Source organism: Rhinatrema bivittatum, chromosome 1, assembly GCF_901001135.1.
Source record: "Rhinatrema bivittatum chromosome 1, aRhiBiv1.1, whole genome shotgun sequence".
NCBI classification, from domain to species: Eukaryota; Metazoa; Chordata; class Amphibia; order Gymnophiona; family Rhinatrematidae; genus Rhinatrema; species Rhinatrema bivittatum.
The window spans coordinates 647,671,125-647,695,080 of NC_042615.1; the positions used below are offsets into that span (position 1 = coordinate 647,671,125).

At 43.4% G+C, this 23,956-nt stretch overlaps 1 protein-coding gene across 3 annotated transcripts in view; it reads right to left on the reverse strand.

Moving 5' to 3' along the window:
- LOC115073872 overlaps nucleotides 1-23,956 on the reverse strand; it is a 350,431-nt gene that overhangs the window by 112,122 nt on the left and 214,353 nt on the right. For all 3 annotated transcript variants that reach the window (XM_029572796.1, XM_029572788.1, XM_029572807.1), the window contains one exon: nucleotides 3,995-4,225. In XM_029572796.1, the coding sequence (XP_029428656.1) occupies nucleotides 3,995-4,225 (231 nt within the window). The remainder of the gene's footprint in view (nucleotides 1-3,994; nucleotides 4,226-23,956) is intronic.

The window sequence follows — 23,956 nt, forward strand, 5'->3', positions numbered from 1 at the left end:
GCAGAGGTGGGATTTGGGTTAATTGTTGACAAACTCCAGAGATTGCAGCACTTGGATGGTCAGACCTGTTGGGTGGCACTTTCAACGTGCCAGTCATCCAAATAGGGGAACACATGTACCCCCTGAAGCCTGAGGTGCGTCCCCACCACTGCCACACACTTGGTGAAGACTTGAGGGGCTGAGGCCAGGCCAAACGGCAGCACCTGATACTGGAAGTGAGCTTCTCCTACCCCAAAGCGAAGATGCTTCCTGTGACCTGGGAAGATCAGAATGTGGGTATAGGCATCCTTCAGGTCGAGGGAGCAGAGCCAGTCTCCTCTTCTGAGGAGTGGGATCAGGGTGCCCAGAGAGACCATTTTGAACTTTTCCCTCTGAAGGAATTTGTTCAAGGCTCTGAGATCGAGAATAGTGAGTAGGCCCCCAGTTCTCTTTGGTATCAGGAAATAACTTGAATAGAACCCTCGGTCCTGCTGGTGAAACGGAATGGGTTCTACCGCTCCTGCCATTAGAAGGGGGGGGAGAGCTCTGTCACAAGTATTTCTTGTGGAGCGGATGAAACCCACGATGGACATGGGGGAACGTCTGCAGGGACATCCCTGAAATTTAGCTGATACCCTTGGTGGGACCAGCGGTAGGCAAAGTGAAGTAGCCTGCCCCCAACCAGAGGGCAAGATGCTGGGGGTATGGCAAACTGATTCACACTCCTTCACTCCCAGTCAAAACTCCATGGAAAGGCTCTGCTGGGGGGCTGGCTGAGGACTGGGGGGTCCGCTGCTGGCGGGAATGACCCCTGGAACTAGCCGAGGTGTGCGAACCCGCAAGGCCGGAGGGTAGTATTTCCTCTAATGATAGAAGGATTTCCTCGAGCCTTGTCGCAAGGACTTCCTGACTGAAGTCCTTGGATCGGAAGCGCTAGCCAACAGCTTTTGAAGGGTCTCATGGTGATCCTTCAATTGGGCTACTGTATCCCTGACCTTATTCTCGAAGAGATTCTCTCCCATGCAGGGCAGATCAGCCAGCTTTTCCTGGACTTCCAGCCAAAGATCCGAGGTGCAAAGCCAGGCCATCCTGTGGGTGCCAATGCCCACTGCCGCCACTCTTGTCACTGTCTTGAAAACATTGTAGGTGGACCTCACCTCATGTTTTCTCGCCTCCAGGCCCTGCTGTACTATTGCCGAGAACGCATCTTGTTGCTGTTGCGGCAGACGTTCTGACAGCTCCTGGACCTGCTTCCACAGGTTCCAGTTGTACTGGGTCAAATATAATTGGTAGGAGGCGATACGGGCAATGAGCATAGCGCCCTGATACACCTTTCTACCTAGAGCATCCAGCACCCTGTGATCCTGGCCAGGAAGGGCAGAGGCATGGGTTTGGGAGTGCTTGGCTTTTTTGAGAGCAGATTCCACCACAACTGATTGGTGAGGGAGGTGGCGCCTCTCAAATCCCAAAGCCTGTTGAACCAGATAGATGGCATCTGCCCTCCTGTTAACAGGAAGATCTGACACCAGATGCTTCATACAAGTACTTAGTGCCACTCCTTGGTCCATGTGTTGCACCTTCAGCACTAACTTCATGAAACTGAAATTTTCCTTTTCATCAAGGAATGAAAGGAGACAAATCTTCTGGGATGGAATCATTTGGGATGATATCCTTGTACAGATAATGCAGCTGAGGTGTTATGGCCTTGCTGCAAATATTTGTAATAAACCATGTGATTGTCAGGTTGGTGCCAAAAGAATTACCCTCTTCTTGTTCCAAAGAACCATTTGGATAGTCCTGATGATTAGAGGAATGAGTGAGTTCATGTAGGCTAGACCAGGGTTGTGCAATCTTCTAAAGAAGAGATAGTTTTTGATTTTGTCTTCAAACAAAATATTTTGAGAGCCACTTCACATACTTGAATATTAATACATCCTCCACACACATACATGAACCATGCATACATAAGAAGGTTATTTTCAAAGCCATTTACGTGCATAAAAGTGTTTTATGAGCATAAATGGTTTATTAGAAAATTTGTCAGTCTTTGCATGCAAAAAAGTTTGCATGTAACAATTTTGTGTACTTTTGTGCATGCAAAAAAAAGCACAAGATATGCCAAGCAAGAAGCAGGTAGAACTTTGTGCAAGAGGAGTCTAAGTATATACTTTCTGAGATTCTTCAAAGCAAAAGCATGTGCTTACTTTTGTTTGAAAATCTGTGGATCATTTGCAGACTTTCCCATCTTTGAAAATTACCCTCTCTGAGGATAATTTTCAGTCAAAAAAGGGCTTTCCAAAATTGCTTAAGTTCTATGCATGTGAAAGTATGCACGTTGTCCCTGAGGTGGGTGCTCATAGGCCTTTGTCCCAGTGAAACACTTTTTGATATGTTACATATGAAATCATTATTCCTGTACTCCCTGGGTTTTGGATTTTTTGATCATAAGCAGTTTTGAAATTACTAATAACATTATAGTTTCAGCCTTGCACCAACAGACCGCATAAGTACACACACAACAGGAGACACGGGTCTAGGTACACAAATAGGCATGCATGCATGTGCTGACATCACACAAAAAAACATGTGAAGAAACCGTCACAGTCTACCACATGGAAGCCTGGAAGTGGAGCCTAGCCAAAAAGCTGCTCAGACCACTGAGCCTGCTCTGCCTCTACCCCTCATTAAAGTCCCCAGAGACATGAGCAGGAGATGACAAACACCAATGCCAAGAAGGAAGACTGGATAAGAACGAAGGACAGTCTCACTAAACCTTCTTTTGAAATTAAACTATTTTTTTTTAACCTGAGCTCGGCCCTCCCTGACTGAGAGCAGGAATGGGTCTCTAGCTATGGAGGGGAGAGGGCGAAAGCTTTCACCGCCGAGCCTCTCTTGGCCTGCAAACACTACTTTCTTTCTTGCTTACTTTTTTTTTTTTTTTTTTTTAAAGTCCATGCCAGAAAAAGGCTATCGAACTCAAGGCTCTCAACTAAGAGAGGGGCCTAACAGTATCACCTCAGGAGGTAAACAGGGCTATTCAGTCTCTCGTCCTCTCCAGAAATTGTACTTTTTTTTTTTTTTTTTTCAACAGGCAATCCCCAGTAGAGAAATGCATGTCCACTATCTGCTGGAGATAGAGAATACTGGCAGGCTGATGTTGGGCAGGGCTATATATCCATGATGTCAGCTTTTACTGTCTCCATCTGCTGGTAGAGGTGCATAACCCACTTGTGGGGATTGGCCTGCCTGAGTGCAGAAGAATAATCAATTTAGAAGGCAACAATCAATGGCATTTCCACAAGTAAAACTGTTTTTATATTCAAAGGTAAGCAATATTCAAAGAACCCAGAAATGGGTTCTTTGAATATTGCTTACCCAATACCATACCTTTATCTGCATACTGCAAAGGAGTTCCCAGAAGCAGGGAAAGGTCAGGCTGTGTAACAGCACTCACAATTTTATATAATCAAAACAACATGTGTTGTTTTAAATGGAAAATTTAATAGCAGAGAAAGCAGGCAAAAATCTCTGCAAGTAATTTTTAGTTTAGTTTAATATCATTCTTTATATTCTCCTTTATATATGTATTGCAAATCCAATTACAATGCAGATATACAAAAAAAAATACAAGTTTTCCAGCAGGGAAAATAACCAAAGCAAAACTACCCACATCGTTTTTGCTTTTGATTATTGATGCAAATCCCACAGGTAAAAAGAGCCAACAGTTGGCACTAATTCAGGTAGTTTATTACCCTGTAATGATATTACATGATCAAATTCCATACTATAGTAAAATTGTAGAAGCCTTCATTTTCTATATGTCCTTATTTTAGAACACAGAACAATTTCTAGTTTGAAACAATAAACAGGATATGAGCTAAAATAAATAATTTAGAAATGATTCTTAAAACCTAGTTAAAAAAAAAAAGCATAGAAAACTACAAAACATTGTTTCTTTTTAAGAAAGATTAATATTTTAGCCTTTGGTCTCAAAACATTTTAAAGTTGAACTCACCCAGGGTGCAGATGGTACTATCAGTGTCAAAGTAAGCAAATCTCTGCAACATTCTTCTAAGGACTCATTACATTTGGTCACATGATTAATCAACTTAGCATAAACAGCAGTTGGTAGTATGGGATAAACTGGCTCCAGAAACCTCTGTCCTGGGGCAAGAATGAAGATCAATGTTTGCTTCATGCTGTGCAGGTGTCTGAACAACTTGCTAAGCTTTTCCTCAAGAGCACCCTGTAAACAAAGGGTAGGAAAAAAAAAACCCCTGTAAACATTATGAAATAAAAGAAGCTTAATTATTCTATGGGAAAGGTCAGGAAGTCTGGTTTCAGCACCTGCAAGGACAACCACAAATATGTTGATAGTCTAAAAACTGATCCTCCTGAGTATTAAGAGGATTTGTCAAACTTTAGCCACTCTGCCTTGATTTTCCAAAACCATCTGTGAATACTACATTGTGTGTTATGAAGGCAGGATATGACAAACATAGCAAAGCTGGATGACTTTTTGCCTTTTACAACAAATCTGAAAACAAAGATCAAAGTAGAGACTCAGACTGACTGTTTGCTTTTTAAATAAGAACAGCCTAAAGCAAGAAATAAGTTAAAACTTCTAACCAGTGAGAATATCAACAAAACATAAATAAGAACATTTCTCCTTCCTGTTTAAAACTTTAGCCAGCTGGATGTATAACCACTGGCCAGCAGGTTCTTATTTACTATGAAGTGAAGAAGATCATTGCTAAAACTGTTAAATCTATTTTGAAACAGAACCCATGGAAAGAATACAATATTCGAAATTGTCAACAATGGCAATTAAGGGAGAATAAAAATATGGAAGTTGGCCAATCTGATGGGCCTGTGATAATTCTGCACACGGACAAGCCAGAAACCCAAACTGGGCAAAAAATAAAGCAAACAAGTTGGAGCATTGCAAACCAAAATGTTCAAACATTTTGGTTTGCAATGCTCCAACTTAAGGTTTGTATAAAAATCACAGTAATTACATAATTATGCTATTTTAAGAAAAGTATCCATAAAGATGCCACATATTTTCTTGCTTAATTTTGAAATAACGCCAATTTTGCCTCAGCTATAAACTTGGGACTACTCAAAAATTACATAAAAAGTGTACACATTAAAAGTTGCGCAAATAAGGCAGTGAGACTTTTGATCAAATCAGTAAATCTTGCCCTTAGAGAAAAAAAAATCATCTGCTGAAAATGAAGAAACTGTATTACTTTACAGGTGGCAGAATAATGAGGAAAACAAACTTTTTTCTACAAATGTAATAAATAGGCTCTCTTTACATTATCTTCAACAAACCGGTAACTGTACTTTTAAGACCATAATCATAATACCCTATGCTGTACTGTAAGAGGTCTGAATCAAAGTAAGTTCTTGACAGGATGACTATCTATAATATTAAAACAGATGTTTATCCAAGTAAAAAGTATGTTTCAAAATTGCCCCCCTGCAACATGAAGGCTGATAATGTAAACCGTTATGTCTTCTTTTGGAACGACGGTGTTAAAAACGCTTAAAAACATCTTTAAGTCTTTGATAACATGAAATATTCACTACTGCATAAGGAGTAAAAACAGCATAACATGATCTGTTGCCATCAACTCTTCTCTCCACAGGATAACCAATAAGCTAGAGGAACCGTGAGCCAAGGTAAGTGAAAATAAGGTGAGGAGCCATAGCCACTATCAAGATCTACTAAAAAGATAGAAAAGAGAATGAAAGGGGCAGTCCCAGCTGCTGTTACCCAGGGAAAAGGGGGCAATTTTTAAAGTGCCTGAGGAGCACACGCAGGACTGTGGATACCATCTGCTAGCTAATTTTCAAAGGGAAACTCTCTGCAGAGTTTTTGCTTTTATAAATTCAAGGTCATTGGGGGCTAGAGGTACAAAAATATGAACAAGGGTTAAAAAATGAAATGCTTTACATTCTCTGCCCTGACTCTTTTCATTGTGGGCAAAAGTATATGCATTGGGCCGGATTTTAAAAAGGTTATGCCCATAAGGTACGCGCGTAACCATTTTAAAACCCCCCTGCATGCGCAGAGCCTATTTTGCATAGGATCGGTGGTGCTCGCAAGCCCCGGGACGCTCGTAAGTCCCGGGGCCTGCCTGGGGGGGCGTGTCGGGAGTGATGCGGCGTTTTCGGGGCGTGTTTCCGGCTCGGGGGCGTTTCGGGGGAGTGGTCGAGTGCCCCGACACAGCGGCCTGTGTCGGGGCCTGCCGCGCCGGCGCGCGTAAGTTACTACTGCCCGGAGGCGGTAGTAACTTTTAAGATAAAGGAAGGGAGGGGGTTTAGAAAGGGCCGGGGGGGGGGGGTAGGTAGGGGAAGGTGCAGGGGGGGGGGTGGTGAATGGAAAGTTCCCTCCGAGGCCGCTTCGATTTTGGAGCGGCCTCGGAGGGAACGGCAGTGCACGCAGGGCTCAGCGCGCGCAAGGTGCACAAATGTGCACCCCCTTGCACGCGCCGACCCCAGATTTTATAAGATACGCGCGTATCTTATAAAATCCCGCATACTTTTGTACGCGCACACATAGATTTGTAAAATCTACCCCAGTGTGAAACAGTGCACATACTTTTGGGCGGGTGGGGGCCAGGGAAGAATTTTCAGCCTGGGAAATTTACTCAAACTTTGTTAGAAAATTACTCTAAAAAATGGAGAGGTGAATCCTCATCTTAGTGCAGATCAAAGCAATCATTCGCTGGCTTTAGTATTGATGCAGATGAATCAGGTCTTTATGAAATGGAGGTCAACTTTAATTTTCACTGTGGTGCTTGAACTCACAAGTCTGCAGAGTTCCTCTTTGAAAATTCTGTAGCGAGCCAAAGCCGTAGAGATTCTTTACCCCGCATGCTTTGTAGATAAGAAGTACACAGGAAACAGAACTTTGGAGGAGAAGGGTGGCAGAGGGGGACAGTGGCAGGATTTCAAAATTTAATTCTCATATGTACTTTAGGGGGTCCGCCCTGACCGTCTTTCTCATAGGGAAAAAAATGTGCATTGCCCACATAAGGGGGGGGGGGGGAAGGGAGGAACAATTTTCAAAAGGTTTATTCATGAGTAAAGCAAAGTTTCTTACTGTAAGATAGTAGGATGAATCAGCCATGATGCACAGGTGACTTATTCTGACAGTGCCGAATGGACCCTTCTCTCATAGTGCTTAAAGCTTTATTCTACTGAGCATGCGTGGGAGGTTTCTGCACACACGCTGACTCATGAGCACTTCAGGTGATGGCAGAGCTTAGCTTTAGCTAGGTAGTTGACTCTCCAGGGAGGCAGGCAAGTATTACGCATGGCTAATTCATCCTGTTGTCTATGGAGAACCCCATTTACAGTAAGAAAACTTGCTTTCTCCGTCAACAAGAAAGGCTGAATTAGCCAGTTCATATGGGGAGCCCCAAGCTGAGGATTGCAGCAGAGCACTTACTACAAAGCAACCGCCGCCACCCCTCTCCCCATGGAGAGTAGTCTACTAGGTAAACAGGCTGCACAAACTGCTTGCCCAAAGTTAGTCACTTCTTCATAGATTGTCCAGACAATAATGGAACATGAAGGTGTGAACTGTTGAACAAGTTGCAGCTTTGCAAATGTCTTTGATAGGCACAGCTTGCAGATGAGCCACTGAGGTAGCCAGGCTCTTACTTGATAAGCTTTGACAAAGTCTGTCGATGGGGGGAGAAAGGCTGATGTGCACGGAGCAGGAGAGAGACCTTGGGGTGATGGTGTCTAATGATCTGAAGTCGGCGAAACAATGTGACAAGGCGATAGCTAAAGCCAGAAGAATGCTGGGCTGCATAGAGAGAGGAATATTGAGTAAGAAAAGGGAAGTGATTATCCCCTTGTACAGGTCCTTGGTGAGACCTCACCTGGAGTATTGTGTTCAGTTCTGGAGACCGTATCTCCGAAGAGACAGAGACAAGATGGAGGCGGTCCAGAGAAGGGCAACCAAAAAGGTGGAACGTCTTCATCAAATGACTTATGAGGAGAGATTGAAGAATCTAAATATGTACACCCTGGAGGAAAGGAGGAGCAGAGGTGATATGATACAGACTTTCAGATACTTGAAAGGTTTTAATGATCCAAAGACAACGACAAACCTTTTCCGTAGGAAAAAAATCAGCAGAACCAGGGGTCACGATTTGAAGCTCCAGGGAGGAAGATTCAGAACCAATGTCAGGAAGTATTTCTTCACGGAGAGGGTGGTGGATGCCTGGAATGCCCTTCCGGAGGAAGTGGTGAAGACCAGAACTGTGAAGGACTTCAAAGGGGCGTGGGATAAACACTGCGGATCCATAAAGTCAAGAGGCCATCAATGAAGAGTGGGTGGCTCGCCAGAATGACGGCTACTGCCTGGAGATAATACCCTTATTCAATAAACATACACATGGTTACTGTGACTCCAACATCGCTCTAAGCTTCAACAGCAAGAGGAAATGTGGAAAAAAGGATTTGCACTCACAAAGCGGGGAGTAGCTGGCTTGTTACGGCGGTTACTACCCCAAACCAAATAAGCCTGATACTTCACTTTCAATGCATATCCAGCATAGCTCTCTGCTTCAACGGCAGGGGAGAAGAAAAACTGATACTTCACGCATATCCAGCATAGCTCTCTGCTTCAACGGCAGGGGAGAAGAAAAACTGATACTTCACGCATATCCAGCATAGCTCTCTGCTTCAACGGCAGGGGAGAAGAAAAACTGATACTTCACGCATATCCAGCATAGCTCCCTGCTTCAACGGCAGGGGAGAAGAAAAACAACCAATAAGGGCTGAATAACATAGTCTGGGTAAAACAAATAAGCATGGGTGTAGCTTGCTTATTGCGGCGGTTACTACCCCTACTACCCCAAACTAATCAAGCTTGATATTTCACTTGGATACAGCTCCATCACTGCTCTCTACATTAATGGTGGGGGTGGAAGGGAAATAGAACCAAAGAGCTAAGAGAAACAGATGAGAAAAAAATGTGTGAAGCTTGCTGGGCAGACTGGATGGGCCGTTTGGTCTTCTTCTGCCGTCATTTCTATGTTTCTATCTGTAGGCCAGCCAGAGCATAGCAATGCACAATACCGTCTGCTATCTCTTTGGACAATATGTGCTTGGAAACAGCTATTCTCAGTCTGTAAGGGTCATAAAAGACAAAATTTGAGAAGCCTGACAATGTGGTTGTGCTCTTTTTAGATAATAGGCCAAGACCCTTTTATAGCCCAGTGAATGGAGGGCCTTCTCCCCCTTCATGTGCATGAGGTCTTGAAAGAGCTTGGGCAAAACAAGGTTTGATTCAGATGAAAAAACTAAACTACCGGTACTTTTGTCAGAAACTTGGGATAAGTGCGGAGCACCACTCTGTTGTTGAAAAACTGCAGGGACAGAGAGTAATGAACCAATGCCTTAAGCTCATTGATTCTTCTGCTAACATAATAGCAAGTAGAATATTACTTTCGTGGTGAGGAAATTTAAGGATGCTAACGGTTTCTAACATAAGCTGTGCTAGAAGCTTAAACTATACACAGTTTATGCATCTAGCAGTTGAAGTAAGAACCCTTCTAGCTTATGACAGAAGTTGTACTAAAGATCACCAGAAGCAGCTTACTGAATATTGGCCTAGAAGAACCTTCTCAGCTTTATGTGCCTTGGAGAAAAGGTAGGAAGATTAATGGTTTTACTGAAGTGAAATAGCTGAAACCATTTCAGAAAAAATGTAGGGTTATTACAGAGGAGTTCCCTGTTGTGGAAGAATTGGAGATATTGTAAATAAGAGACTAGGGCCTATAATTCACTGACACTTCCAGCCAACGTAAAGGTTACTAAAAACAGCACTTTCTATGTGAGGAACGTCAAAGTAGCCAACTCTATAGGTTCAAATGGAGGCTTAATAAACTAAGCCAAGATGACATTAAGGTTCCAAGATACCAGAGATTTAGTATGCCACAATTCCTTGATAAAATTGGATACCAAAGGATGGATGGAGATTGGTGCTGCTTCCACCTGCTGAGGGTATGCTGTAATGGCACTGAGGTGCGCTTTCACTGATGCCATACTAAATACCGAATCGATGGAAGAGCGAGATTTGCAGTCCTTTTTGGAGTTCTGGATCCCTGCAAGCAGAGTCTATCTGAGAAGAATGATAAATTGAGGATTGTACATGTGCATCGACTAGGCCCTAAAAGACCTAACTCTGAAAAACCATGTGTTATAGCTAAAGTGCTTAATTTTGCTCATAAGACTGAGATATTACAACGAGTCTGATCTGGAAAGCAGTTTTGTCACAACAATTAAAGGATCTTAGTCTTTCAAGATTATTCAGCGGAACTTCAGGCATTTACTCCTTTGTGTGCCAAACTTTACGATTTGGGCATCCATGCCACACTGATTTACCCGACAAAATTAGGGGTAACCACGTCAGAGGGAGTATGATGGTTCTCCAAATTATCTGAGGCATAAGAGTTTGTTTCTGAAAAATCAGCTGAGAGTACAACAGGTCAATGGTTTATCTCGGATGCTATGTGAGTCGAGATAGCTCTGCATTACCATTAACAGGCCTCACTGGAGTCTATGAGGCAGAAGCAGGAAGCATGGCGACAGCAGAAAATATGTTTTTTATTGTTTGACTTTGGAGCTTTATTACTGCAGCTCTGATTTTGTCATTTAACTTAACTGATATAGATTTTTGCTATATTTCACATTCTAGTGTTTATTAGAACGTTAGCAGCCTAGGTTTGTTACCATCAACTGGTTTCTTTAAGCTGGATCATGGCTGATGGGGATTGGTTGTGTGCAAGGAACATTATCTCATTTGGTAAAATATGGGGAACTATACGTGGTTAGAATTGGGAACTCGGGAAGGGAGAGATGGGAACGTTTTTAATTTTGTTCTGAGTCAACAAATATTTGTTTTGCCTCACAAGCACTACAGGAAAAATTAGTAGAATAAAGCTATACTGTAGGGTGGGGACCTATGCTGGGAGGGTCTCTAGCCTTTTTTGACAGATTACACAGACTGTTAATTATCTTTTGGGGGAAATTTCATTAAATGCAGTGAAAAAGTGTCAAACTCATTACCTGGAATGTCTGTGGGATAAATTTGGTAGTTAAGCTAGCTAAACTCCTCATTTCATTAAAAAAGAAATCTACATATTTTTTATTTTTTTTTTTACTAGAAACACATTTGAGTGACTCAGAACACGTTAAGTTAAAAAGGGATTGGGTGGGAGCAGTTCATTTTGCTTCGGCCTTCTCAAGATCTGCTGGGGTAGCAATTTTAATACATAAAAGAGTATCAATTATCATTCAGAAAAAGATAAAAGATCCTAATTGGATATATTTAATTCTTATGGCTATTTTTGATAATAAACCATTAGTTCTATGTAATGTTTACGCTCCTAATAATCATGATATACATTTTTTCAGTTTTAATAGTCATTTACTACCATATGTTGACAATATTTAGGTATTGAGCGGGGATTTTAATATAGTCAGAGACCTGATTTTTGATTGGACTCATCCGGTCAAGGGCGACAAAAGTTCAATGGGCAGAGTTATTGCTTTTTTGGAAGATAATTTACATTTGGTAGATGCTTGGAGGGAGCTTCATCTTTTGAAAAAGATTTCACAAACTTATCGAGAGCCTTGTTAGTCAAGATATTTTTTCTAGGATCACTGACACTAGTATTGATCAAATTCTGATTTCAGATCATGCCCCGGGTCTGGATTCAGATTTCCTTCTGTTCTGAAGATCAACTGATTAAGAGATGGCATTTTCCTTAATATTTAGCGATGGATCTCCAATTCTAAAATTACCTGAGACATAAATGGAAAGAATATGAGACCCACAATAGAGTTCACACAGATGACCCAATACTGTTGTGGCGGTTACTAACCCTACTACCCCTAACTAATCAAGCTAGATATTTCAATGGTGGGGGTGGAAGAGAAATAGAACCAAGAGCTAAGAGAAACAGATAAGTATGAGAGAAAAAATGTGTGAAGCTTGCTGGGCAGACTGGATGGGCCGTTTGGTCTTCTGCCTTCATTTCTATGTTTCTATGTGGTATACCGCAAAGACGGTCTTAAGGGTGTGACATTATTTCATATGTTGGCCATAGGAAGAAGGATCTTGATAAGAGGTTACTGCAATTGGAATCTCAACTTCAGAAAGACAAATGTGTTTTGTTAAAATTAAATACCACTATTATCAAAGAAAATTACTTAGCTATACAGGTAACGATGAATTCCTTAATACGTCAATTACTACAAAGAGTATATTGTTTTATCAGTGTAAGCTTTATCAGTTTAGTAATAAAGCAGGGAAATTTATGGCCAATTTGATCAAGACTAATAGGGGATCTAAATATGTCTTGACTATGAAGACGGAGAAGGGGCGCCCGACTAATTCTAATCAAGCAATTCTTGTGTCCGGTCTTAGACGGCTTCGACCTCTGTGCCTCACCTTTCTTCCTTCTCTCTCCTCAAGCCTTGGGAAGATGGCTGCTGCTGCGTCTTCATGCCGCTCTCTCCGGTGTCCCTGGATCGGCAATGGCAACGGTGTTCACCATGATTTTCCTGAGGGCCTCCTAGGGTGCGCGCGCACACGCTACCCACGTCTATAGCCACGTCATGGCGGGAACCTCAGGGATGTCCCCTCTGAGTGACATCATCAAATCCTGGTATTTAGCTTGCCCTTCATTTGCTAACAAACTGAGTTAGCAAGGATTGGATTGCCTCCGGTCTAAGCTGCTCTGCCACTTCCCAGTTGCCGCAGGAAGCTCTCTGCCCTTCAGGGTATTCTTCACTAACCTGGGTACCCACTCCTCGGGGGCTCTTCTGCTCTATTTCAGGTACCTAACTTGGGATGCCGGGTACTTGCTCCTCGAGGGCCTGCATTCCCTGATCTTGTGCCTGCCATTAAACAACTTCTGCCTGCCAGGACCATCTACGATACAGCCTTCTGCTTCAGTGAGTACTAACCTTTCAGTCTGTCTCACATTCAGCTTCAGCGCTCAGGGTTTACATCCGGGACCTGTCCCTGCTACGCCGCGCTGCCTATCACCTACTCGGGTGTGAGACTGATCTCCTCTGCTGAGGACCCCTGGACTACTTCATTGGGCTACCTTCACTGCTGCCCCCCCCCCCCCCCCCCGGGCAGTACCATCAAGCTGTACAATAAATATTACTACTCTGTGTCTGCGTGTATAGAGTCTAGCCTAGTACTGCAGTTCCTCACGGGGCTCCTCCCCGTGGGAGTGGCCATCACCGCAGTATTCAAGAATCCACTCCAACACCTCATAACCATAACAGATTGCTAACTCCATGGATTCGGATCAGCTCACCGCTTTCCAGGCCATTCCGGGCCTGGCCCAGCGAATCTCTGAACAACAGAATTTGTTGGACAACTTGACTGTTGCCTTTAATCAGCTACACACACAGATGAATACACCGGCTGCCGCAGGTAAAGAAGTTACACTGCCAGAAGTGATGATCAAGTCTACAGTGCCTCTCTCTGCTCCGACACGCTTCGCGGGTAAAGTTTGGAAGTGTAGAGGATTTATTAATCAATGTTGCATGCACTTTTCTCTGCAAACTAACCATTTCCCTACAGCGTATGCCAAGACCACCTATATCCTTTCGTATCTAGATGAAAGAGCGCTGGCTTGGGCCTCACCGCTGTGGGAGTGCAATGACCCTATCCTGAATGATCTTGCCGGTTTTCTTGAACTGTTTAAGTCTGTATTTGATGACCCTGCCCGCTACTCGACAGCAGGATCAACTTTGGTTCATCTAAAACAAGGTAACAAACCTTTACCAGACTTCGCCATTGAATTCAAGATGATGGCTTCAGAATTACATTGGGCCCCTAGGTGCCTGAAAACCCTATTTCTTGAAGGTCTGAACTCCCGGTTAAAAGATGAACTGGTGACTCGTGAGATGTCAGAGACCTTAGCAGAACTTATACAGTTGGCAGCAAAGATTGATCGCCAAATTCGAGACAAAGTTCAAGAGGTCAAGAGTCCCAGAAAACCACTCCAGGGAGAGATTCTTGCCAAATCTGTACCCTGGCCTACACTCCCAGGGCCTGCTGCTGGCAAAGAAGAACCAATACAATTGGGCCACAGTCATCTGACTTCCAAAGAGAGACGATTCCGAAAGAGGTTGGGACTATGCATGTATTGAGGACAGGCTGGTCATGCTGTACAAACATGCCCTATATCTCCAGGAAACTGGCAGACCTAAGTCCTGTGGGAGGTCTCTTCTTAGGTCTAACTGCACCCTCTCCTCCACTCTCTCTTCCAGTATCTTTAATCTGTGGGCCTTTGGAATATCAGACCCTTGCCTTAGTAGACTCTGGGGCAGGGGGAAATTTCTTTTTGAAAAGTCGAGTGGAACACTTGCGGATGCCTACCACTACTATGACGCCTCCATTACTATTGTCCTCTATTCATGGAGAGCCCTTACCGGGTGAAGTAACCCTGCTTACTGAACCAGTGAGCTTGCGTACCAATGCTCTTCATACAGAGACTATTTCCTTCTTTGTGCTGGAGAAGGCCATGCACCCTTTGGTACTTGGGCTACCTTGGCTGCAGAAACACATGCCACAATTCAATTGGACCACTTTGGAACTTTCACGTTGAGGTCCTGACTGTCATGGCAAATGCCTAAAGGAAATCTCTCCAATACCATGCATGCCAACTACCCCATTGTTGCCTGGGTTGCCGCCTCAATATGTATCTTACCAAGATGTATTCTCAAAAGAAGCTGCTGATGTATTACTTCCACACAAACTGCGCAATTAATTTGAAGCCAAATACGAGGCCATCCAAAGGAAGGTTCTACCCCCTCTCCGTAGTGGAGAATAAGGCGATGTTGGAATACATCCAGGAGAATCTCTAGAAAGGCTTCATAAGACCTTCTAAGTCTCCTGCCAGCGCAGGATTTTTCTTCCTGGGGAAAAAGGACGGAACGTTACATCCGTGCATTGACTACAGAGGTCTGAATGAGATCACCATAAAGGACCATTACCCGTTACCACTCATCTAGGAGCTATTTGATAGGCTACAGGGAGCTAAGATATTCTCCAAGCTTGACCTCAAAGGAGCATATAATTTAGTTTGTATCCGCTCTGGCGATGAATGGAAGACAGCTTTTAATACACTTTGAATACCTGGTAATGCCCTTCAGCTTGTGCAATGCCCCGGCTATCTTCCAAAACATGATGAACAATATTCTGCGTTATTTACTCTACCAATGTGTCGTTGTCTTCTTAGATGACATCTTGATATTTTCTCAGGACCTGCAATCCCATCAGGAAGATGTCAAAAGAGTTCTGCAGAGACTTCACGAGAACCGCTTGTATGCCAAATTGTCTAAATGTGAATTTCATAAAGAATCTGTGCCCTTCTTAGGTTACATTGTCTCAAACAATGGTTTCCATATGGACCCTCAGAAGCTTGAGAGTATTCAAAAATGGCCACAACCCACAGGCCTAAAGGCTCTAAGACGATTTTAGGGATTTACCAATTACTACCGGACCTTTATTAAAAATTACTCTTCATTGACTGTTCCATTAACAGCAATAACTAAAAAGGGAGCCAATATTGCTACTTGGTCTACGGAAGCTGTGACTGCGTTCCAGAAATTAAAAGACGCCTTTCAAAGCAAACCATGTCTACGCCATCCGGACCCTACTCGACCCTTCATCATGGAAGTCGATGCCTCTGATGTAGGCATAGGGGCCGTGCTAAGCCAGACTGGTGATTCAAAGATCTTGCACCCCTGTTCATTCTTTTCCCAACGCTTCTCGCCAGCAGAGAAGAACTCCGGCATTGGGTATAAAGCACTGTTGGCAATAAAAATGGCATTTGAAGAATGGCGCCCCTGGCTTGAAGGTGCACAACATCAGATTACTGTTTACACTGATCACAAAAATCTGGAGTACCTCCGTCATGCTGAACGCCTCCACCATAGACAGGCGAGGTGGTCCCTGTTCTTCAACAGATTTGACATTCTGCTGAAATATTGCCCTGGTGACAAGACGCATTATCTCGCTCTTTCTTCTCAGAGGACGTACCTGATGAACCCCGGCATATTATTGACCCGAAGAGAGTGATTCTCACAGCTACACATCCGGTACCCCCGGGCAAGACCATTGTGCCCTACAATCTAAGAAAGAAATTGCTAAGATGGGCTCATGATTCAAAACTGGCCGGACACCCTGGTCAACGGCGAACATTGGCCAAGCTACAAAAGTACTATTGGTGGCCCACCATGAAAGAAGACACTCTAGCTTACATAGCCTCCTGTTCCAATTGTGCCAGACAGAAACCTCCGCCCGGGCGTCCTTGGGCCTGCTTCAACCCTTGCTAGCACCGGATGAGCCCTGGACCCATATTGCAACAGAATGTGTTTATTTATTTATTTATTTAACATTTTTTTCTATACCGACATTCGCACGAGACATCACATCGGTTTCCAGACAACAGCAAATTCAGCCAACAGGGCTTTACATTGTAACTGATATTATAACTAGGGGGGAGGGGAGGGAAGGGGCAGGGCAGTAACTTGGAACTATATGAGCATGCTGGGAACAGAGGAGGGAATATGGGGGGGTTTATTTACAAAAGCAGGGGTTATGTACATTCTATAAACATTCTATTATGTACATTCAATATACAAGGTGAGGGAGTAGAGAGGGGGCTAAGTTAGAGAGGGATGGGAGGTTTGGGGGGGTGCGGAAGGGGTGGGGGGTGGACTTGCCACTTTTCAGAGCTAACAATACCATTTGGGTTACAGTGGACTGATTTTCGAAGATGGCTCACTTCGTGGCTCTCCCTGGCTTGCCATCAGCCATGGAACTTGCTAAGTTATTCATCAGTCACATCTTTTGCCTACATGGCATGCCTAAACATATTGTTTCTTTTCTGACAGAGGAGCTCAATTTACAGCAAAGTTCTGGAAAGCCTTGTGTAAGAAATTCGACATCACACTTGACTTCATCTCTGCGTATCATCCTCAGTCGAATGGCCAAACAGAGAATGAATAGAACTCTCAAACAGTTCCTCCGCGCCTATGTCGGTTCACGACAGAATGACTGTGCTGAACTATTGCTCTGGGCTGAATTTGCCATCAATTCCCATCCAGCGTCATCTACTGGATCTACTCCATTTGAAGTGGTCTACGGATGACAACCTTTACCACTTCCACTTTCTGTGTCGTCCCCGGCAGCTCAATCTACTGCCCAAAATATACAGCAGCTCTGGAGAAAGACTAAAGAGATGCTACAAAAAGCAGGACAAAGAGCAAAGAAAGGCTATGATGCTCACCGAAGCAAGGCTCCTGAATTCCAGCCTGGAGATAAAGTTTGGCTTTCTACTAAACATCTGAGACTTAAGCTTCCATCTGCTCAATTGGCTCCACGCTTTGTCGGACCCTTTCCTATTCTCCGACGGTTGGACTCACTCACCTATAGTCTGAGACTCCCTCCAGCTATGAAAATTCACAATGCATTCCATGTTTCACTGCTGAAACTGCTTGTTCTTAGCAAGTTTTCCAACAAGACACCTGAACCTACTCCTGTTGATGCAGAAGACGACATCAAATATAAGGTTGATGCCATCCTTGATGTAAGAAAGAGAGGCAGAGTTTGGGAATACCTCCTGTCATGGGAGGGATACGGACCAGAAGAAAACCCTTGGGAACCACTGGCTAATATCATGTACAAAGAGATACTTCGTCAATTTCATTGATCGCATCCTCAAAAACCTAGACCAGGTAGTTGGTCTGGAGGGGGCCCTTTGAAGGTGGGTACTGTTGCGTCCATCGGTCTCAGACTGCTTCGACCTCTGTGCCTCACCTTTCTTCCATCTTTCTCCTCAAGCCTTGGGAAGATGGCTGCTGCCGCGTCTTCATGCTGCTCTCTCCAGTGTCCCCGGATCGGCAACGGCGACGGTGTTTGCCATGATTTTCCTGAGGGCCTCCTAGGGTGCACGCGTGCACACCACCCACGTCTATATCCACGTCATGGCGGAAACCTCGGGGGCATCCCCTCTGAGTGACGTCATCACATCCTGGTATATAGCCTGCCCTTCGTTTGCTAACAAACTGAGTTAGCAAGAATTGGATTGCCTCCGGTCTAAGCAGCTCTGCCGTTTCCCAGCTGCCGCAGGAAGCTCTCTGACCTTCGGGGTATTCTTCACTAACCTGGGTACCCGTTCCTCGGGGGCCCTTCTGCTCTATTTCAGGTACCTATCTTGGGATACCGGGTACTCGCTCCTCGAGGGCCTGCTTTCCCTAATCTGGTGCCTGCCACTGAGCAACTTCTGCCTGCCAGGACCTTCTATGATACAGCCTTCTGCTTCAGTGAGTACTAAACTTTCAGTCTGTCTCACATTCAGCTTCAGTGCTTGGGGTTTACATCTGGGACCTGTCCCTGCTACGCCACAATATCTGTCACCTACTCGAGTGTGAGACTGGTCTCCCCTGCTTAGGACCCCTGGACTACTTCAGTGGGCTACCTTCACTGCTGTCCGCCCCCGGGCAGTACCATCAAGCTGTACAATAAATACTACTCTGTGTCTGCGTGTATAGAGTCTAGCCTAGTACTGCAGTTCCTCTCAGGGCTCCTCCCCGTGGGAGTGGCTATCGCAGTACCCAAGAATCCACTCCAACACCTCATAACCATAACAATTCTTCATTGCTTTAAGAATTTTTATGCCAAACTTTATTCTTCCGAAAGCTGGGATCTGGAAAAATGTAAAATTGTCTGCGAGAAGCTGAAGATTCCCAAATTCACAGATGACCATTTGTGATTAAATAGAGCAATTACAGTAAGGAGATTGCAATGGGCATTTGTCAAGCTAAGCTGTTACGCCCATTGGTCGCAGATGGCTGTGACCACTCTTGCTCACCTCTTTCTTTGCTTCCCTGAATCCGTGGGGTAGACTGGCAGCCTCCGCCAGTTGCCAATGGCCTGCCTACCACTCCCAGGCCTTCCGGGGCGGTACAGACGCCGCCGACCTCCATCTTGCCGTCAAAAGTCCTTAGGTGCATGCGCACGGGCCAGCCTTAAAGCCGTTATGGTGGGAACCTCAGGGGCGTCCCCTCTGGATGACATCATCCCTCCAGGATATTTAAGCCAGGTGGCCCTGCCTACCGACGACTTGGCATAGAGAACCCTTCTTGCTAAATCCACCTCACTCTCAGAGGACCTGCGTTCCAGTTCCTGCTTCCAGGCATAGACGTCTAGGGTGCCCGCTCCTCGGGGGCCCTTTCCTCGTCTTGGCTATCCGCTCCTCGGAGGGCCTACCGCTTGGGACTTCTGCCTGCCCCGTTCCCCGGGGCTTCCCTGGAATCTTCACTACTCTTTCTGTGAGTACCCCGCTCTGCAGACTACTACATGTGTTACCAAGGATTACTCTGGTGTACCCCACTTCGCGGACCACTACCAACTCTATTGAGGACCTCGCTGTTGCTTCCTGCTCTGCGGATCACTATCATCTCTACTGAGGTCCTTCACCGTGAGTACCCCACTTCACGGACCATTACCATCTCTACTAAAGACCTCATTGGTGTACCCTGCTCTGTGGACCACTACGACTCAGCTGAGGACCTTCTTCGGTATACCCCGCCCCGTGGGCCACTACCATCTCTACTGAAGACATCACCAGTGTAGCTCTCTCTGCGGATCATCATCTACTCTACGGAAGTATCCACTCGAGGCATTCTCCCATCTATGGACCCTGTGTCTCTGGGTCTGTAAGACCTCCTCTCTCTGGCGCACACCCCCCCCCCCCCCCGCTCCACAGGCTGTGTCAATCTTTCTCTTTAATAAAGACTCTAGACTGATACTGTATGTCTGACGTCACTGAGACTTCGCCTCCCGACGGTGAGGCTCACAGGGCTCCTCCCTGTGGGCAGTACCATCTCTCACCTCGGCCCAGGGCCCACACACTAACTGATCCTAACATAAGCATTTTAAGACTCCTGGCCCAGACGGATATAGTGCAGAATTTTTAAAGATTTTTTTGGATTCTCTCTCAGTCCAATTGATTTTGGTCTATAATGCCTTGATAGATAAACGTGAACATCCAGTACATGTCAATTTAACGCACATTACAGTGATACAAAAATCTGGGAAGGATCCTCTTTCTCTGTCCTCATACAGACCAATCTCCCTTTTAAATTTTGATCAAAAGCTATTCTCTAAAATATTGACAGACTACTTAGCGGTGCTTCTCCTCAAGATTATCTGTCCGGGTCAGTTTTGATGCCGAAAAGGCATTCTATAGGGTAGAATAAGGTTATTTATTTTTTTCTATTAGACCATATGGGGTTGGGGGGCCGTTTTTACAATGTAATTAAGTTATTATAAAATCAACCCAAAGCAGTAATTGTGGCAAAATGGTATGCATTCGGAAGTATTTCCGATAAATCAGGGAACTAGACAGGGATGCCCATGTTCCCCTCTCTTATTCTTATTATCATTGGAATTCCTATTGGCTTTTATCCAGAATTCAGAGATGTAAAAGGAAAGTTACTGGGAACACAGATGTTTAAGTATTCGGCTTTCGCAGATGACATTTTTATTTTTTTTTAACTGACCCAATTCAGTTCCTCAATGTTCTGTTGGAAAAATTTGGTGAATTTGAAGTTTTTCTGGCTTAAGACTGAGTACAGATAAATCTGAAGTGTTGGCATGTCCAGATACACTACAAGGAGCCTGGTGGGACTGATTTCCATTGAGATGGGCTGATAAAACTTTTAGATATCTTGTTTTACAAATCTCTTTGGATCTGATGGACCTTTATGATTTGAATATTTCCAAATTGGTGGCAATCTCCAGAGACAAGCTGAAAGCTTGGTGGGATTTACCATTATCTTTGGGAGGATGAATCATAAAGTGGCTTTATGTTCTTCAAAATCCACCTATGCAGTTGAAGTGAAGAGATAAAAGACTCCTGAACACTTTATTATGGGAATTCATTTGGTGAGGAAATAGCCTAGGATACTTTTAGATTGGTTAAAAAGAGACTGGACCCATGGTGGAATGAGACTTCCAAATTTACAGATGTATAACCATGCGAGTCTTTTATGAATCATTAGGGATTGGAAATCAGATAAATCATGTTACGTGAACATTCAGGGAAAGAAAGCTTTGGTGTCTCCTTTAGACTTGCGATATATCTTACATGCACAGCCTAAACAGCTTCCAAAACTTTATTTGCATAGTATCTTGATTGCCCCCATTAAGATGGGCATGGGTTCGGTTATCGAAGTTTTTGGAATGCCAGTACATTGCTCTCCTCTTTTGCTCGTACAGGGGAACTCAGAGTTCTCTCCAGGAATGGACTCTGTTGAGTTTCGTTCATTTATGAATAGAGGTATTACTCAATTGTTTTATGTATTAGATGAGGTGGGTCAGATATTATTCTTTGGGGGTTTGAAATTTAGTTTTGGGCTGGATGATAGTCACTACTTTCATTATTTACAATTAAGACATTATATTGAGTCGCTACCTAGGGCAAATTTACATTCCTCCATTATTGATTTTATGATGAATTTTTTTCTTTTTGAAGATGTTAAATGTTTATCACTGTCTAAAATTCACAAAGCTCTAATGAAACTTACTGAGATCAATACTTATCAAATATCAGCTGATAGATGGAACAGGGAAAGGGTTTTTAATAGTCAACCAAAGATTCTACAATCCGGTTTTAAACATTTGTCAGAACTGTCAGTAAATATGTATTTTCGGGAAATGCAATATAAATTTCTCAGTCGAGCTTATGTATCCCAACAACTGGCTTTTAAGGCCCATTTATCTCACATTGAGATTTTTGAAAAACGCAATCAAGATATTGGTAATTTATCTCATGCTTTCTGGTCATGCCTGCCTATGAAACGTTTTAGGGGCAAGCTTATGGCTTATCTGGACGATCTACTAGAGATACATATTCCTTTGAATCCGATAATAATGCTTATTGATAATTTCCCAACATTGGTCATATGAGGACCAGGTAATCGTTTGCTGGTTAAAAAAGCTTGTGCATATGTAAAGAAACAAATTTTAATGCATTGGAGAAGATCTGATGTACCTTCTTTTTGGCATTGGAGGAATCTATTACATAAAATAATGCAGATGGATAATATATTATTTTGTAATTCATTGAAAAGTTGGAGAATGTTTATGTCCATCTGAGAGAAATACATTCAAACTTTGTCTCATCGAGCTCGCAGTCTTATTTTAAATGACTAGATACCTTTATTTCATGGGCTTGATGACTAGCAATGGTTCTGTGCTATATTCTAAGTAATATATTTTCAAATAACTGGATGCAAATCGTAGTAATAATATAACTATCCTACCAGAAAAATCCACGTTGTTCTGAATGCCAATGATGTGTTATATATACGATTATACTTATAAAAAACTCTTTGTTGGAAAAAACATACATATTTTTCTGCGGGTGAAACTCCTCTCAGCGTCTTCGCATATTTCAAAATGAAGCTGCCAAAAAAGCAAACTGGTGGAGGTATTTAAACCATTTGATGGACTAACGAAAAGGGCCAATGATGGTTTAGGACAACGTGTCCAAATATTTCCTGATTTAGCAAAAATAACACAGGAGAGGAGAAAAGCCTTTTTATTGATAAGACAGGAAGCTAATACAATTGGGGCTAAGTTTCTTTTAAGATACCTGTGTAAATGCGTGGTAACATATAATAAAGATGTCTTCATTTTTTTACAAAAACACTGTTCTGAAAAATCGATTGAGGTTTACCTCACTACCAATCTTTTATGTGGTCCTGCTCCAGCCCCTTCCACAGTGAACACTGAACAGAAATATTTAAGCAATTTTGCTTTTTGCTCATCAGCCTCTACATATTCCTCCCCTTCACCTTTGAGTCTGACAGTCCAACCTTTGCACTTCCTTCTATCACTATCTTAAAAAAAAAAAAAAAAAAAAGTTTTGTGACCCTGTTTTACCATGTTTGATATTTTTCTTCTATTTGTAATTTTACATTCCTGACCTCTTTCCCAGCTTCTCTTAATTTTTCCAGATATTGTCATTGAAGTAATCATGCACTATGCACACCAATGGATACATCAGAAAGGCTGAAGAGGTGACTGTTGCCACTCTCTTTTACTCTTACTCTGCTGTTTATAATCAAAGCCCAGAATGGCTGTCAGCTATATCTTGGCAACATAGTCATCTGTGGGCCCTTTAAATGCTGGTAACTTGCCACCTCAGCAGTGACACTGAACATATAATAAACATGCAGTCATCACTTGCTCATGCTTATTTTCTAAATGAGAACCAAAAATGGACATAAGCTCAGCACTGCTAAAACTCATAACCACTGCCTGCTGATCTTCCTCCAGTAGATCTTCCTGCCAACTATGGTAAGTCTAGCATATCTTGTTTCCTGTATTTTTGCGTGAGAAGGATAGGATCACACCTTGTTGAGAGGTCCAATGTATGCTTCCAAAGTGAGAGTGAGTCATATCTCTAATATTTTGTTTTGCTCTAGTTGGACTCAGTTCACTAATGAGTATATTCTCTCTCTTTCTAGATATATCTATCTATATATAGATGCTTTTCAAATCAACCCATACCTTGTGTGATGACAGTTCTTGGTCTGAGGATCAGTGGGATAATTGCCTTTCAGATACTAGGAGGTAGACAATCACAGGGAGGAGGGTAAATGTTGCCTAATGACTAGAGGACAAGTTTCAGCTTGCAGAGGACATCCAATTAGTGAGTATTTCCCTGAACATATCTGATGGTGTTCATCAATTGTCAGGTATGTGTATCTCCAAGTGACTCTCTAGATGGTGTCAGTCTGTACCTAGAAATCTGTTGTGGTACCTGTTAGGTTCATTGTCTTATTTGTGTCTGTCGTTTGAGTCAGTTTTACGAAGTGCATGCTACCTTCTCTGATCCCGTTC